The 11,789-nt window shown below is 45.0% G+C and overlaps 1 protein-coding gene across 1 annotated transcript in view; it reads left to right on the top strand.

The window, feature by feature from the left end:
• Abcc12 (ATP binding cassette subfamily C member 12) overlaps positions 1–8,764 on the top strand; it is an 82,955-nt gene extending 74,191 nt beyond the window's left edge. Inside the window, exons 24-30 of the mRNA XM_008822627.3 lie at positions 1,314–1,403; positions 2,996–3,185; positions 3,635–3,794; positions 4,854–4,932; positions 5,862–5,975; positions 7,776–7,940; positions 8,053–8,764. Of these exons, the coding sequence (XP_008820849.1) occupies positions 1,314–1,403; positions 2,996–3,185; positions 3,635–3,794; positions 4,854–4,932; positions 5,862–5,975; positions 7,776–7,940; positions 8,053–8,139 (885 nt within the window). The 3' untranslated portion in view covers positions 8,140–8,764. The remainder of the gene's footprint in view (positions 1–1,313; positions 1,404–2,995; positions 3,186–3,634; positions 3,795–4,853; positions 4,933–5,861; positions 5,976–7,775; positions 7,941–8,052) is intronic.
• The last annotated feature ends 3,025 nt before the right edge of the window (positions 8,765–11,789 follow it).

Below are 11,789 nucleotides of genomic sequence, written 5' to 3' on the forward strand. Positions count from 1 at the left end.
CACACAGGAATGCTTGCCCTCCAGCTGGCCAAATGGCCTTTTTGGCCTTGGTCCGATTTGAAGACTACAGAATCAAAGTGACAGAGCTTCACTTGGGAACAGAGGACACTCCCTGGATGGGTAAGAAACAGTGCACAATGCCACAGGGCAGAAAATGAAGGTTAAATGACATCGAGCAATGCCAAGGTCAGTAAGTGCTCACTTGGGTCGGTGCTGTGCCTATGGGATTCTAGAGCTGGGTGGGCTGCCAAGCATTTCAGAGCTGATACTCTTCTATTTGACAGAATGTATGTGCATTTGTTCGTTTTGAGTAACTGTCATGAGGCATAGGCTGTGGTGTTGTAGCAGTAGCAGTAAACAATCTATACACTCTGCCCACCAGAACTAATGGACTAGTGGACAGCGCAAGTAAATCAGAGACTTCAGATAAAGTGGGATAGTGTGACTGTCAGGGGGAGGCAATGTTACATGGATCAGGGGAAGCCTCTCCTGGGAGTGACTTCCAAGCAAGCAAGCAAACAAACAAACAGTAAGGAAAAAACAAAACAAAACAAAACAAAACAACAACAAAAACAGCCAGCACAGAAGCTGGGCACAGTAGCACAATGTGTAATCCCAGCACTCAGGAGGCTGAGATAGGAGGACTGTGAGTTCCAGGTCTGCCTGGGGTATATAGAGAGACCTCCATCTCAAAAAGCAAACCAAACGGAACTACTAAACAAACAAACAAAAAAGCCAGCCAAGGACGAGTAAGATTAAGAGTTCAATTCTGGGGGATGCTGGCTTAAAGCGGGTCCTTTCAGCAGATCATCTCCCTTTAGCCTGGATCTTGATTTCTTACATCTGAAGCAGGCAGATGTATGTAATGGTTTCTTGTGGTCATTTTGGGTTGCTCTTTGGCCAGGGATTCAATGGGAGGAGGAGCTGGGTTGGATGCAGGACCCCAACAGTTGGCAGCAAGGAGCCAATCCCCAGCAATTTGGCTCCTGGAAATGAGTTCGATTTGCCTGGCAGTTGGGACTGGCTCACAGGAGTCATCAAGTGGTGAGGTGGTGGGATGAGTCTCACCATCTGGAGTGAGAAAGAAAATGTAAATACCATTTGTTTTTAAATACAAAGGAAGTGTTTAAAGGCAAAAATTCCAACAGAAGCATCTACTTCTGGGTGCCTGGATGGAACTGCAAGCCTCTTCTGTGGGGAACTAGAAGGTTGTAGCTAGAAGCTAGAAGGGGCTTCTCCCCAAAAGATGAAACAGCAGAACCCAGAGACACAGCAAAGGGGCCTCTCAGTCGCTACCCGTTCCTTCTCAACAGCTCAGCGGGCTGCTCCAAGTGTGTGTGCGAACAGGAACAGAGACCCAAGCCAAGTTCAGCTCCGTGGAGCTGCTGAGGGAGTACATTTCGGTAAGAACTTAGTGTATGACGGAAGGAGGGCAGGCTCGCCCTAGGCACGTTTTGATTTTTTTTTTTTTTTGATGTGAAAACGATCTTTTTAATAACCAAAATCGGATCTATCACCCCTCTTGTTAAAACCTGTATTTACAATATAATCCAAATTTCAGTGGCTTACTTTGGTTTCTAAAAATTAATGTTTGATTAAAGTTATAAATAGCAAAGGAAGATCAGTTTACCTCTTCTGGAAAGCTTTCTGTTCAACTTACAAATGCAACCATTCTTCTGAAAAGAAGTCTAACCCAACCTGGCAATCACTTTTAAGGGCCATTGAATAGAGTTTGGCCCCACTTGCAAACTTAATTAAACACTTTAAAACATTTTAAGTTGCATTTTAAAATTTAATGCATTCAGTTTCCTTTTTAAATGCCTCAGTGATCTATTTTAGCACTTGAAGCTTCCTGAGTTTGTATAAATCTAATTGAACTTGTAAATGTAGTGGGCTTTCCCTTCTTGTGACCCTTCTTCTGGCACATACAAGCAGAAAGATTGGAACTTAAGTCGCATTTAAACTAACTATTCAATTATGTGTTTTACATTAGAATCTCAAGCCCCAATTCCATAAAGACTACAACTCTCTGAAACACGAAGTATGCAGATTCCTTAAAATGTATCTAGTACAGTATTGTATCTCGTAAATATTTTCCTTCTTAATTCTAAACCTTCTAGGGTTTTAAAATACTAAGAAAGCAACGGTCTTTCTCAGCTAATTGAGGATGCTTATTGACTAGATTTGGGCTGGCCAGTCACCCTGATGGAGCATGTAGGATTCCTAGTTCTAGTTGTTTAGAGAGACTTCTTAATGCAAGAGGAGGAATGGACTTGTAATGAAGCCAGGCTTATATTCTTAAGGAGGCTTTGTATTTCTTGGATGCTTAAGAAGAAAAATTCAGTTTTTTCCCATTGAGCTCTAAAGACCTTTGAACTTGACATTCTACATTCTCGCCATCTTCCTATTTTTAGCACCATGATAACTTTTGTAGATATTGAAATTATACTTGATTGAATTCTTCAAATCTTAAGGCTCAGTTTGGATTTATCACACAGTAGCAAGGTCACCTGCTGATGCTACTAGCCCGGGCCCACAGGGCCCAGTGTGAGCTGTTCATTGCTTATCCCCCCAAGTCAATCATCCTTTCTTCACCAAGCTTCAGTCCTAAATGGCTTTTCTTTCCATTCCCTGAGTTAGTCAAGGTCATTCTGGCCTTTAGGCCTTTGTACTACCTATCTGCCTTGTCTGGAAGGCTCTGGACACAAATCCTTGTAGCTGGCCTCTTCTGGCATCATCTCAGGATTCCAGGTCTCCTCAGCCCTAATGTCACACCCTCAGAGATGCCTTCTTCAGCGCTTGAGTGATTTTATTCTGCTTGCTCCCACCTGCCATACAAGTCACTTTCTGTATTTCATTGTAAACCATTTCATTTCTGTTTTTTTCTTCTTTATTACCTGATGCCCCATTGGAATGTGACCTAGTTTTTGGAAGGTGAGGGTGGGGAAAGTGTCTATTAAGTCGGTCAATGATCATTGGCTCTTCTGCTTTTCAGACCTGTGATCCTGAACACACTCACCCTTTCAAAGTGGGGACCTGTCCCAAAGACTGGCCAAGCCGTGGGGAGATAACTTTCAAGGACTATCGGATGAGATACAGAGACAACACCCCCCTCGTTCTTGATGGGCTGAACTTGAACATCCAGAGTGGGCAGACAGTTGGGATTGTAGGAAGAACAGGCTCTGGTGAGGTTAAGCTCCGCGCTAGCTTCTTTTGAGTTGTTTGGTTTGAATTACACTGAATGTGTTTGTTAAGTCATGTCAGAGAGAGATGTGCATGAGTGCTGGATTGATTGTTATTTTCTTCAAGTCTCTTTATTGTCAATTAGGATTTCAGGTTGAATGGGCATGGAGAGTTGGGAGCAAATACCCACCAGTTTTTGAATTAATTAAATGAGAATAATCCTAGAGATACGAGGCCCAGAAGATGAGTTGTGTGTTAAAGGGCTCTGTAGGGACTGGCAGGTTCACTGTATTAGGGCAGCATAGGCCCCCAGAGTGAGGGATGTCTGCCTCCAAAGTCATCTGCACAGAGTCATTTTCACTGAATTAAAAGATCCCCTTAATTCAATGCTTTGGATATTGATGGAAGTGAAAACTGGTTCTGGACTTGTTCTTACTCCTGTTACCACCAGGAAAATCATCACTGGGTATGGCCCTGTTCCGCCTGGTGGAGCCAGCCTCTGGTACGATTTTCATCGACGAGGTGGATATCTGCACCGTGGGTCTGCAAGACCTCCGAACCAAGCTGACTGTGATCCCCCAGGATCCTGTCCTGTTTGTAGGTACAGTAAGGTAGCAGTTTTCAATCATCGTGTATTCCTGTTTGGCGACCGGGAATTGGGCCAACGAGAAGCTGTGAAGTCTCTGGGCCATGGCTGTTTTGGGGTTGTCCTACTGCAGGGAAGTGGCCTCTCCAGGGGCTAAGAAGCCCTGCTGCTCTCTGATTTCGGAAAGAGCTGAGAAACAGGGACTTGAGTCTTGTGGTATTTCAGAAACTACAGTATTATAATATTACATTATCATTAATAATATTAGTAGTAATATTATTACACATGGGGTGAGCAGATAGCACATTGGCCCTGAATCATCTTATCTGATGCCTGTGTTCCATCAGGTTTAGCAATGGCCACTCTCCAAAGTGCCCCAGAGTACACAATAAAATAAATGGCTCTCTGACATATGTGCAGCAGTATTTTGGCAAGTGCATTAATCCACTTTTACTATGGAACAGAAACTGTTCAAGTATCAGAAGATTAAGGCTGCAACTTATACAGGTTTAAGATCTGTCATCAAAGCCTAGGGGCACTAGACTGTCTCAGCTGGTCTAGGGAAGGGGCATTCCTCCCACTGGCACTAGATGAAATACGGGAACTGTGTTTGCTCTACTTAAAGCTGATCATACAAATGATTCAGTACTCACCCTGAAACACTTGATTCATACCCCTCTGTGGGGCCCAGGGTCTGTAGATGCACCTCCTGTCTCTAAGGCTGCGAGAATGAGGTGCTGGTCTGAGTCGCTCTTCCCCCATTCTCCCCAACCTGTTTAGCTGCTTGAGGCCCAGATGTGACCATGCTTTCTCTGCCTCCCCTGCCCATCTCCAAGGTCTCTGCTCCACCATGGGCTTAGTCGGGACCTAGGTTGAGCAGGCTCCTCCCATCCCACCTTCTGTTGTCCCCAACATGTGTTGAGAAGAGACTGCCTTTTCCAGTTCCTAGAGGCTGCCTGTGTGCTGAGGCCCACGGCCCCTTCCCAACACATCTTCCTCCTCGTTCTCTCATCCTCAGAATGCTCTCCATGCTCTCACCCTTGGGAACCCAGCTCCCTCTCTTTTCCTTCCTCCTTCACTGCAGATACAACTTGGATCCCTTGGGGAGCCACACTGACGAGATGCTCTGGCATGTTTTGGAGAGAACATTCATGAGAGACACGGTAGGTCTCCGGGGCTGTTCAGTGTGAGTCCATGTCGCGATGCCACTGCCCCAGATACTGGCCCAGGTTTCGAGTTGACAAGCCCCTGGGCCAGCACTTGGCTTGGTTTATTTGCAGGAGCCACATATATCATAGGAGTCTAGTCTTTACTTGCTTCTTGTTATTAAAAGCAACCACAGTGGTGTATGTTAAGACTCTGATCTACTCAAGGCCTCTACATGCACCATCTTACTTGGTCCTCACAATAGCCTTTGGAGGCTAATGCTCACTTTTGGGATGCCAAAATTATAGCTCAATAAAATAATGTGTCCAGGTCAGTGAGTAGCAGAATGGAGACTTGAACCCAGGTTCATCTGTGTCTAGAGTAAAGGAGGGTCCTATTACTTTCCCTATGGGCTCACTGGGTCATCAGAACAAATGGAGCCACAGAATGAGGGACAGAAATAGCATGTGCTGAGAATGCAAGGCTGGCTGGCTTTAGGGGACTGAGCAAGTGAATGCTACAGCCTTAGCTGGAGTCAGCAGCCCCAGGGAGCCAAGGCAAACATCTCTCAAATCTACCTTGTTTTGCCATGTCAGGTCTCACCTGTCTCACCCTCCTGGAATAGTCTCCCAATCCCATTTGATTTTGTCCATGGGTATAACAACCCAGAAGGCCATTTCCACTTGTTTGTGTATTCTCTGGACGTGCACATATCATTTGTCCTCTTCTGGTGAGTCACACTGTGGTTGTACATTATTAATGTCTGCCTACTCCCTGGCCTTCCCCGGTGCCTGTTTGCAGTATTGAAATGAGTGGTTTTGCACTTTCTTTCCCACAGTAAAATAAAGCAAGTCAATGAAGGCAAGAGAAGGGGACGATCAACAAGATGATGCAGGCCAATTTTATAGATCATCAGCATAAATGTGGCATTTTCTGTGATTTATAGATCATGAAGCTCCCAGAAAAATTGCAGGCAGAAGTCATAGAGAATGGGGAAAACTTCTCAGTAGGGGAGCGCCAGCTGCTTTGCATGGCCCGGGCACTTCTCCGTAATTCAAAGGTAAAGAAACAGCGTGAAAATGGATTGGTCAAATTTTGGATATTTCCTGCAGTGCCACTCAATTCGGGAGGCAGAACCACAAGTTTGTCTTTCAGCAAAGACAGAGCAATTGAGTCACTGAAAAACCAATCACTACCTTAAGACAAAGTTATGAAGGGTGAAAATGGAAAAATAACAGCCATTTTCTGCAGTAGTACCTTTCTGGCCTGGGCTTCCCCTGGGGAGGTCTTGCTTGGGCGGTCACTCTACGTGCCTCAGTTTGAAAAATTTGCCTACCAGTTTATTCCCTTTGTCCCAGAACAATTCCAAGTCCTCAACAGGACCTGAGACACCCAAGAAAGTCACCAGAATGCTAGCATATGATAAGATTTCAAAAATTTGTAGTTCTCCTGGTGATTTAGCCAGTCTCATTTCCTGAATCTGAGAAAGGTAATGCTGGTGGTTTAGAAATCCCATTAGCAGGGCTGGAGAGATGGCTCAACACTTAGGACAACTGGCTGCTCTTGCAGAGGACCCAGGTTCAGTTCCCAGCACTCACATGGCAGCCAACAACTGTCTGAGTTCTGTAGCATCGATGCCCTTTTCTGGCCTGTATGGGCACTGCTCACATGTAGTACACACAAACACATACACACACAGGCAAAACATGTATGCACGTAAGTAAAAGTTCCATTAGCCAGGTCTCTGTGAAGTATAACTTGCTGCATGTGTGGGGAAAGGAAACCATTTAATGCCTGTGACGGCACTGCTCACTGTGAAGTGGCTATGTGGCTTTGTGCTTCATGCGAGTAAGACACGACCCCTTCACATGTGGGGAAATTGGGTAACCTGGCAAGGTCAAATACAGCTCGGGGTTGAGGTTAAGTCTGTGATCTATAAAGTCCAGTCAGCAGTTTGGCAGGCAGAATAATGCTCCTCTCTCCTCCCAAATGATACCCTGGCCACAGCACCCCAAACCTGTGAATATGTTCCCTTGGCAGAAGGGACCTTGCAGTTACAAGTACATTAAGAATCTTGAAACGGGGAGATTATTTTGGATCTGGAGGGTCTAGTGTGTTCTAAGTATCCTTATAAGAAGCAAGCAGGAAAGTAAAAGAGGACAAGAAATGGGGTGCTAGCGAGGGGTGTGGGCTGAAGAACGAGGGGGCAGAAGCTGGAGAAGGCAGAAGGGATACGGCCCTCAGTCGCCATTACAGGATGGCCAGCTTCTGGAACGGTGAGATGTGAAACTCTCTAGATTTGTGGTTAATTTATCACAGCAGCTGTAGCAAATGTTGACAAGTGCTGGCACTGCACCCCGTGAGGTTTCAAACAGCACAGCACATGCAGTGTTTCTTCTGACCTATTGCCGGTGTCTGAATAAACCACCCAAAAGAGGAGTAGTCTCGTTCCTATAGCAAGTTCCTCTGAGGACCACAAGGACCTTTTCTGTAGCTTTTCAAGAGTCATGCTTAGTTCACTGTGGTTCAGCTTCCTCCTCTTTTTATTTTATTTTTAAATATTTTATTTCATTTTTATTGTTTATGTGTATGAGAGTATTGCCTGCATGCATGTAAGTGCACCCATGTCCTGCAATGCTTGAGGAAGTCAGAAGAAGGTGTTGGATCCCCTGGAACTGGAGTTACGATTAACTGCCATGTGTGTGCTGGGATATGAACTCAGGTCCTCTGCAATAGCAGTCAGTTTTCTTAACTGCTGAGCCATGTCTCCAGGCCTGTGTCCTCCTCTTCTTAATAACTAGAGCTGAAACTATAAGTTTTCCTCTTTGTGCATCTTTGACTTTTACCACTTTCTTAACAGATCATTCTCCTGGATGAAGCCACTGCTTCCATGGACTCCAAGACCGACACCCTTGTTCAGAGCACCATAAAAGATGCCTTTAAGAGCTGCACGGTGTTGACCATCGCCCACCGCCTAAACACAGTTCTGAACTGTGACCTTGTCCTGGTCATGGAAAATGGGAAGGTGCAGGAAGTTCTGGTTGTCTTTGCCTCCTCAAAGGCTTCCCTGGTTTGGGCTGTACGGTGTATAACTTTTTTTTTTTCCCTGAAAATTTCATTTCTTCTCTGGCTTTCAGATGATTGAGTTTGACAAGCCTGAAGTCCTTGCTGAGAAGCCTGACTCTGCATTTGCCATGTTACTAGCGGCAGAAGTCAGACCGTGAAGGTCCCTATGGCTGATTTGAGAGGAGGCTGGATGTGAGAGATGAGCAGGAGTCTGCAGTGCAGTCACGCAGCCCTGGCCATACCCCTCCCACCCGTGGAACACGGGCTGTGTGGTGTGCCCCGTGCTCTGCCCGGCCCATGCCAGTGCCACCTCACCTCCCTTGGCAGACTCAGAGTTGGTTCTGGAGGGTGAAGAGTGAGATGAAGCTGGCGGATTACAAAACTGCCTCTCGCCTCCTAAAACCCCAAGGGTCCCTCATGTGCCCCCACCAGTATCACTGCCTGAGAGCAGGAACATTCTAACTTTCTGTTAAAAAACAGTCATAGTAAACAAGATAGGAAAATGCCTACGGCTAGAGTTTACAAAGGGTTCCTTGCTTTGTTGCCAGACAGGGAAAGGGCAGGTTTTCTTCCTGTTTAAATTCGATTTACCTTTACCGATGTGACAAGCAGTAACTACACAGATCTACAGCATGAAAGACAGATAGTGTTTGGCATGAGATTTAAAAAGAAATCATATTGTGTGTTGCTGTTGATCTGTTAAAATAACCAGGAAGCAAAACACTGGGGTTTCTGAATAAATGACATTTTTATATTTTCTTTATCGGTCATTAAAATGCAGTAGGAAATTAAATGACCCTGAAATGTTGCATTGTAATTATTTTACTGAAGATATTCCAATTTTTGTACTAGTCCTTCTTATAGACTCTTTTCGCCACCTCCCTTGATTCGGTAATGAACCTATGTAATTGTTCACCAAGCCCAAGGTTTTCTATGATGGCTACAGGGAAGACATAACCAGTAACTCAGTGTGAGTGCTACTAATTCATAGAGGAATTTGAGGAAAAGCACAGGAAATCCATTTGCCAAAGGGTGAAGCCACAGCTTTGGCCCATTGTCATTTCTTGGGATTGAAGGCCCTCATTATGTTTCTGGTGAGGGTGGCAGGTTTTTGTGATGTTTGTATGAGGTCCCCTGCACTTTTGTTTCAGTCCCAGACCAAGCCTTAGGCATTGCATAGAGCAGTGTGGTCAGCAAAGCTCCCACCGGCTGCTTTGCACTGTACTCTCCTTTAAAATTTTTTTATTTGTGTAGGTGTTTTGCCTGCATGTGTGTAAGTGCACTTGTATCATGAATGCCCATGGAGACCAGAAGAGGGCATTGGATCCCTTGGAACTGGAGTTACAGATGGTTGTTAGCTGCCATGTAGGTGTTGGGAATCAAACCTAGGTCCTCTTGCAAGAGCTGCTACTGCTCTTAACTACTGAGCCATCTCTCCATCCCCCTGTACTCTCCTTCTGAGCCTTAGTCATATACCTCCCCCATTCTTGTAAACACGGAGAAAGTAGTATCTGGCACATGGGGACATTCAAGAAACACTTCTGGCATGCATGATGGAAACGAGTTTATTCAAGTAACCAAGGTGTCATTATTTTTGCCTCCCAGATTCACCACCATGATAAAGGATTCATCTGGACATGCTGAGATTTCCATTAGACAAGCTGTGATAGTTAACACTGATTGCCAACTTGACAGGCTCTAGAACCACCTAAGCGATGAATCTCTAGGCATGTCTTTGAAGGAGTTTTTCGATTGAGTTAGTTGAGGTAGGAGGATCCACCCTAAATGTGGATGGCACTCTTTTATATGTGCAGGGGTCCTAAACTGAACAGAAAGGTGACAGCGAGCTGAACACCAGCATTCATTTCTCTCTGCTTCCTGACTATAGATGCAGTTTGACCAGCTGCCTCATTCTTCTGCTGCCTTGCCTTCTCCTCTGTGATGGACTGTATTCCTTCCTAAGCTGTGATATAAAAGAAATCCTTAAGTTGCTTTTGTCACAGCAACAAGAAAAAGAGATACTGCAGAAAATTGGAACCAAGTGGTGGCTCTGTTGCTGTGATAAAGCTGACCATATGGCTTGTAGGCCTTTTGAACTGGTTTGTGGGACGAATGTGGAAGAGTTTGAAAGTTGGAACTGAAGAAACCCTAGAATGCTGTAAGCAGATTTTAGTGGGTCATCCTGGTGTGAGTTTGGAAGACCAGAATTCCAACAGAAGTGTGGGTAGTAAAGGTTTAGTTTATGATGTTTCAGAGAACTAGGTTAGAGGCCATTCATGTTATATTCTGGGAAAGCATGTGGCTGCATTCTGTGTCCTGGGAACTTGAGTGAGGCTGAATTAAAAAGTAGTGAACTAACTTGTTTATAAAGGAAAGGTCAAGACTGGACAGCATTTAGGCTACGTCACAGTTACTGTTACTGCTCTTACTCAGGTCTACAGTGAGAGGGAGCAACAAGAGGAGCCAAAAGATGAAAATGTTCAGTCTCGAAAGAATGACTTTAAGTTGTAAACAAGGCATCTTAGAAATCAGCTGTAATTGTTAAATTTGTACCAATTAAGAGAAACCTAGTGTTTGCACTGGATCAGTAAGAAAGATGCCTTGAGGTTAAGACTCCACCCATTAAAGGCTCCATTTTGTGAAATCCAAATTCATTTAAAAAGAGAGAATCTGAATTGAGAATGATGTTGAAGTGGTTCCCTGCTCAAAAACAGCCCAGGGGAATGCTACTCCAGAGTCATGGCACAGAGGCCACTGAAAGTGTGGCCCACGGGGGTCAGGCTGCATCCTGAGCTGGCAGCAGAACTTGGCAGGATCATCTCTGCAGTACTGGTTTTAAAGGCATGAAAGATAGAAGAATGAGCAGGTCATGGAGGCTTGCACAAAGGTGTCTCAAAGCTGGTCAGGCTAGGCAATCTGTGACAGGTTCAGAGTCCCTGCAAGGAAGCCCGGAAAGGCTACTGCATGACTATGAAGGTGAAGCCAAATTGCAATGGGGATTCCAGGATGTTGGTGATGGAATGACGGCAGAAGAAACCTGCTGACCCAGAAGACAGGCTATGTAAGCTGCAGGCAGCAGAACTGGAGGGGTGGGACTACCCAAGCCCTTTTGAACCCACATGAGTCCATTTTGAGGCTTAGTCGCCAAACATGGAGCTGTAGAATTTGATGTTTTCTATGCTGGGTTCCCGTCTTCCCTTGGTCTGATCTTTCCTTGCTAGGCCCCCACCCCTCCATGTTGTAATGGGAATGTTTATCTTGTACTGTTATACTAGTTTGTTTTTTGTTGTTGTGATAAATACCATGACTAAAAGCAACTTAGGGGCAGAAAGAATTTATTTCAGCTTATACATCCAGATCACAATGAGGGAAAGTCAGGGCACGAACTCAAGCAGAAACTGAAGCAGAAACCACGGAGGAATACTGCTTACTGACTCCCTCTCTGGCTTTTTCTCAGCTAGCTTTCTTATACAGCCCAGGCCCACTTGCATAGGAAAGATACCACTCACAGTGGCACAGCTATCATCAGTCAAGATAATTGCTTACAGACATGGCCACAGGCCAATCTGATTGAGGAAAATCTTCAGTTTGAGGTTCCCTTCTTCCAAGATGGTTGTGTCAAAATGTCGAAAGTTATGGTTTAAATGTGATATTTTTGTTTTATTTTTTGTCTTTTTGAGATAGGGTCTCCCTGTAGCCCCAGCTGGCCTGGAACTCACTATGTAGACCAGGCTGGCCTCCAACTCACTGAGATCCACCTGTCTCTGCCTCCCAAGTGTTGGGTTTAAAGGCATGGGCCACCATACCT

This window comes from Nannospalax galili, unplaced genomic scaffold (genome assembly GCF_000622305.1).
Source record: "Nannospalax galili isolate Female #2095 unplaced genomic scaffold, S.galili_v1.0 scaffold108, whole genome shotgun sequence".
Taxonomy (NCBI): Eukaryota; Metazoa; Chordata; class Mammalia; order Rodentia; family Spalacidae; genus Nannospalax; species Nannospalax galili.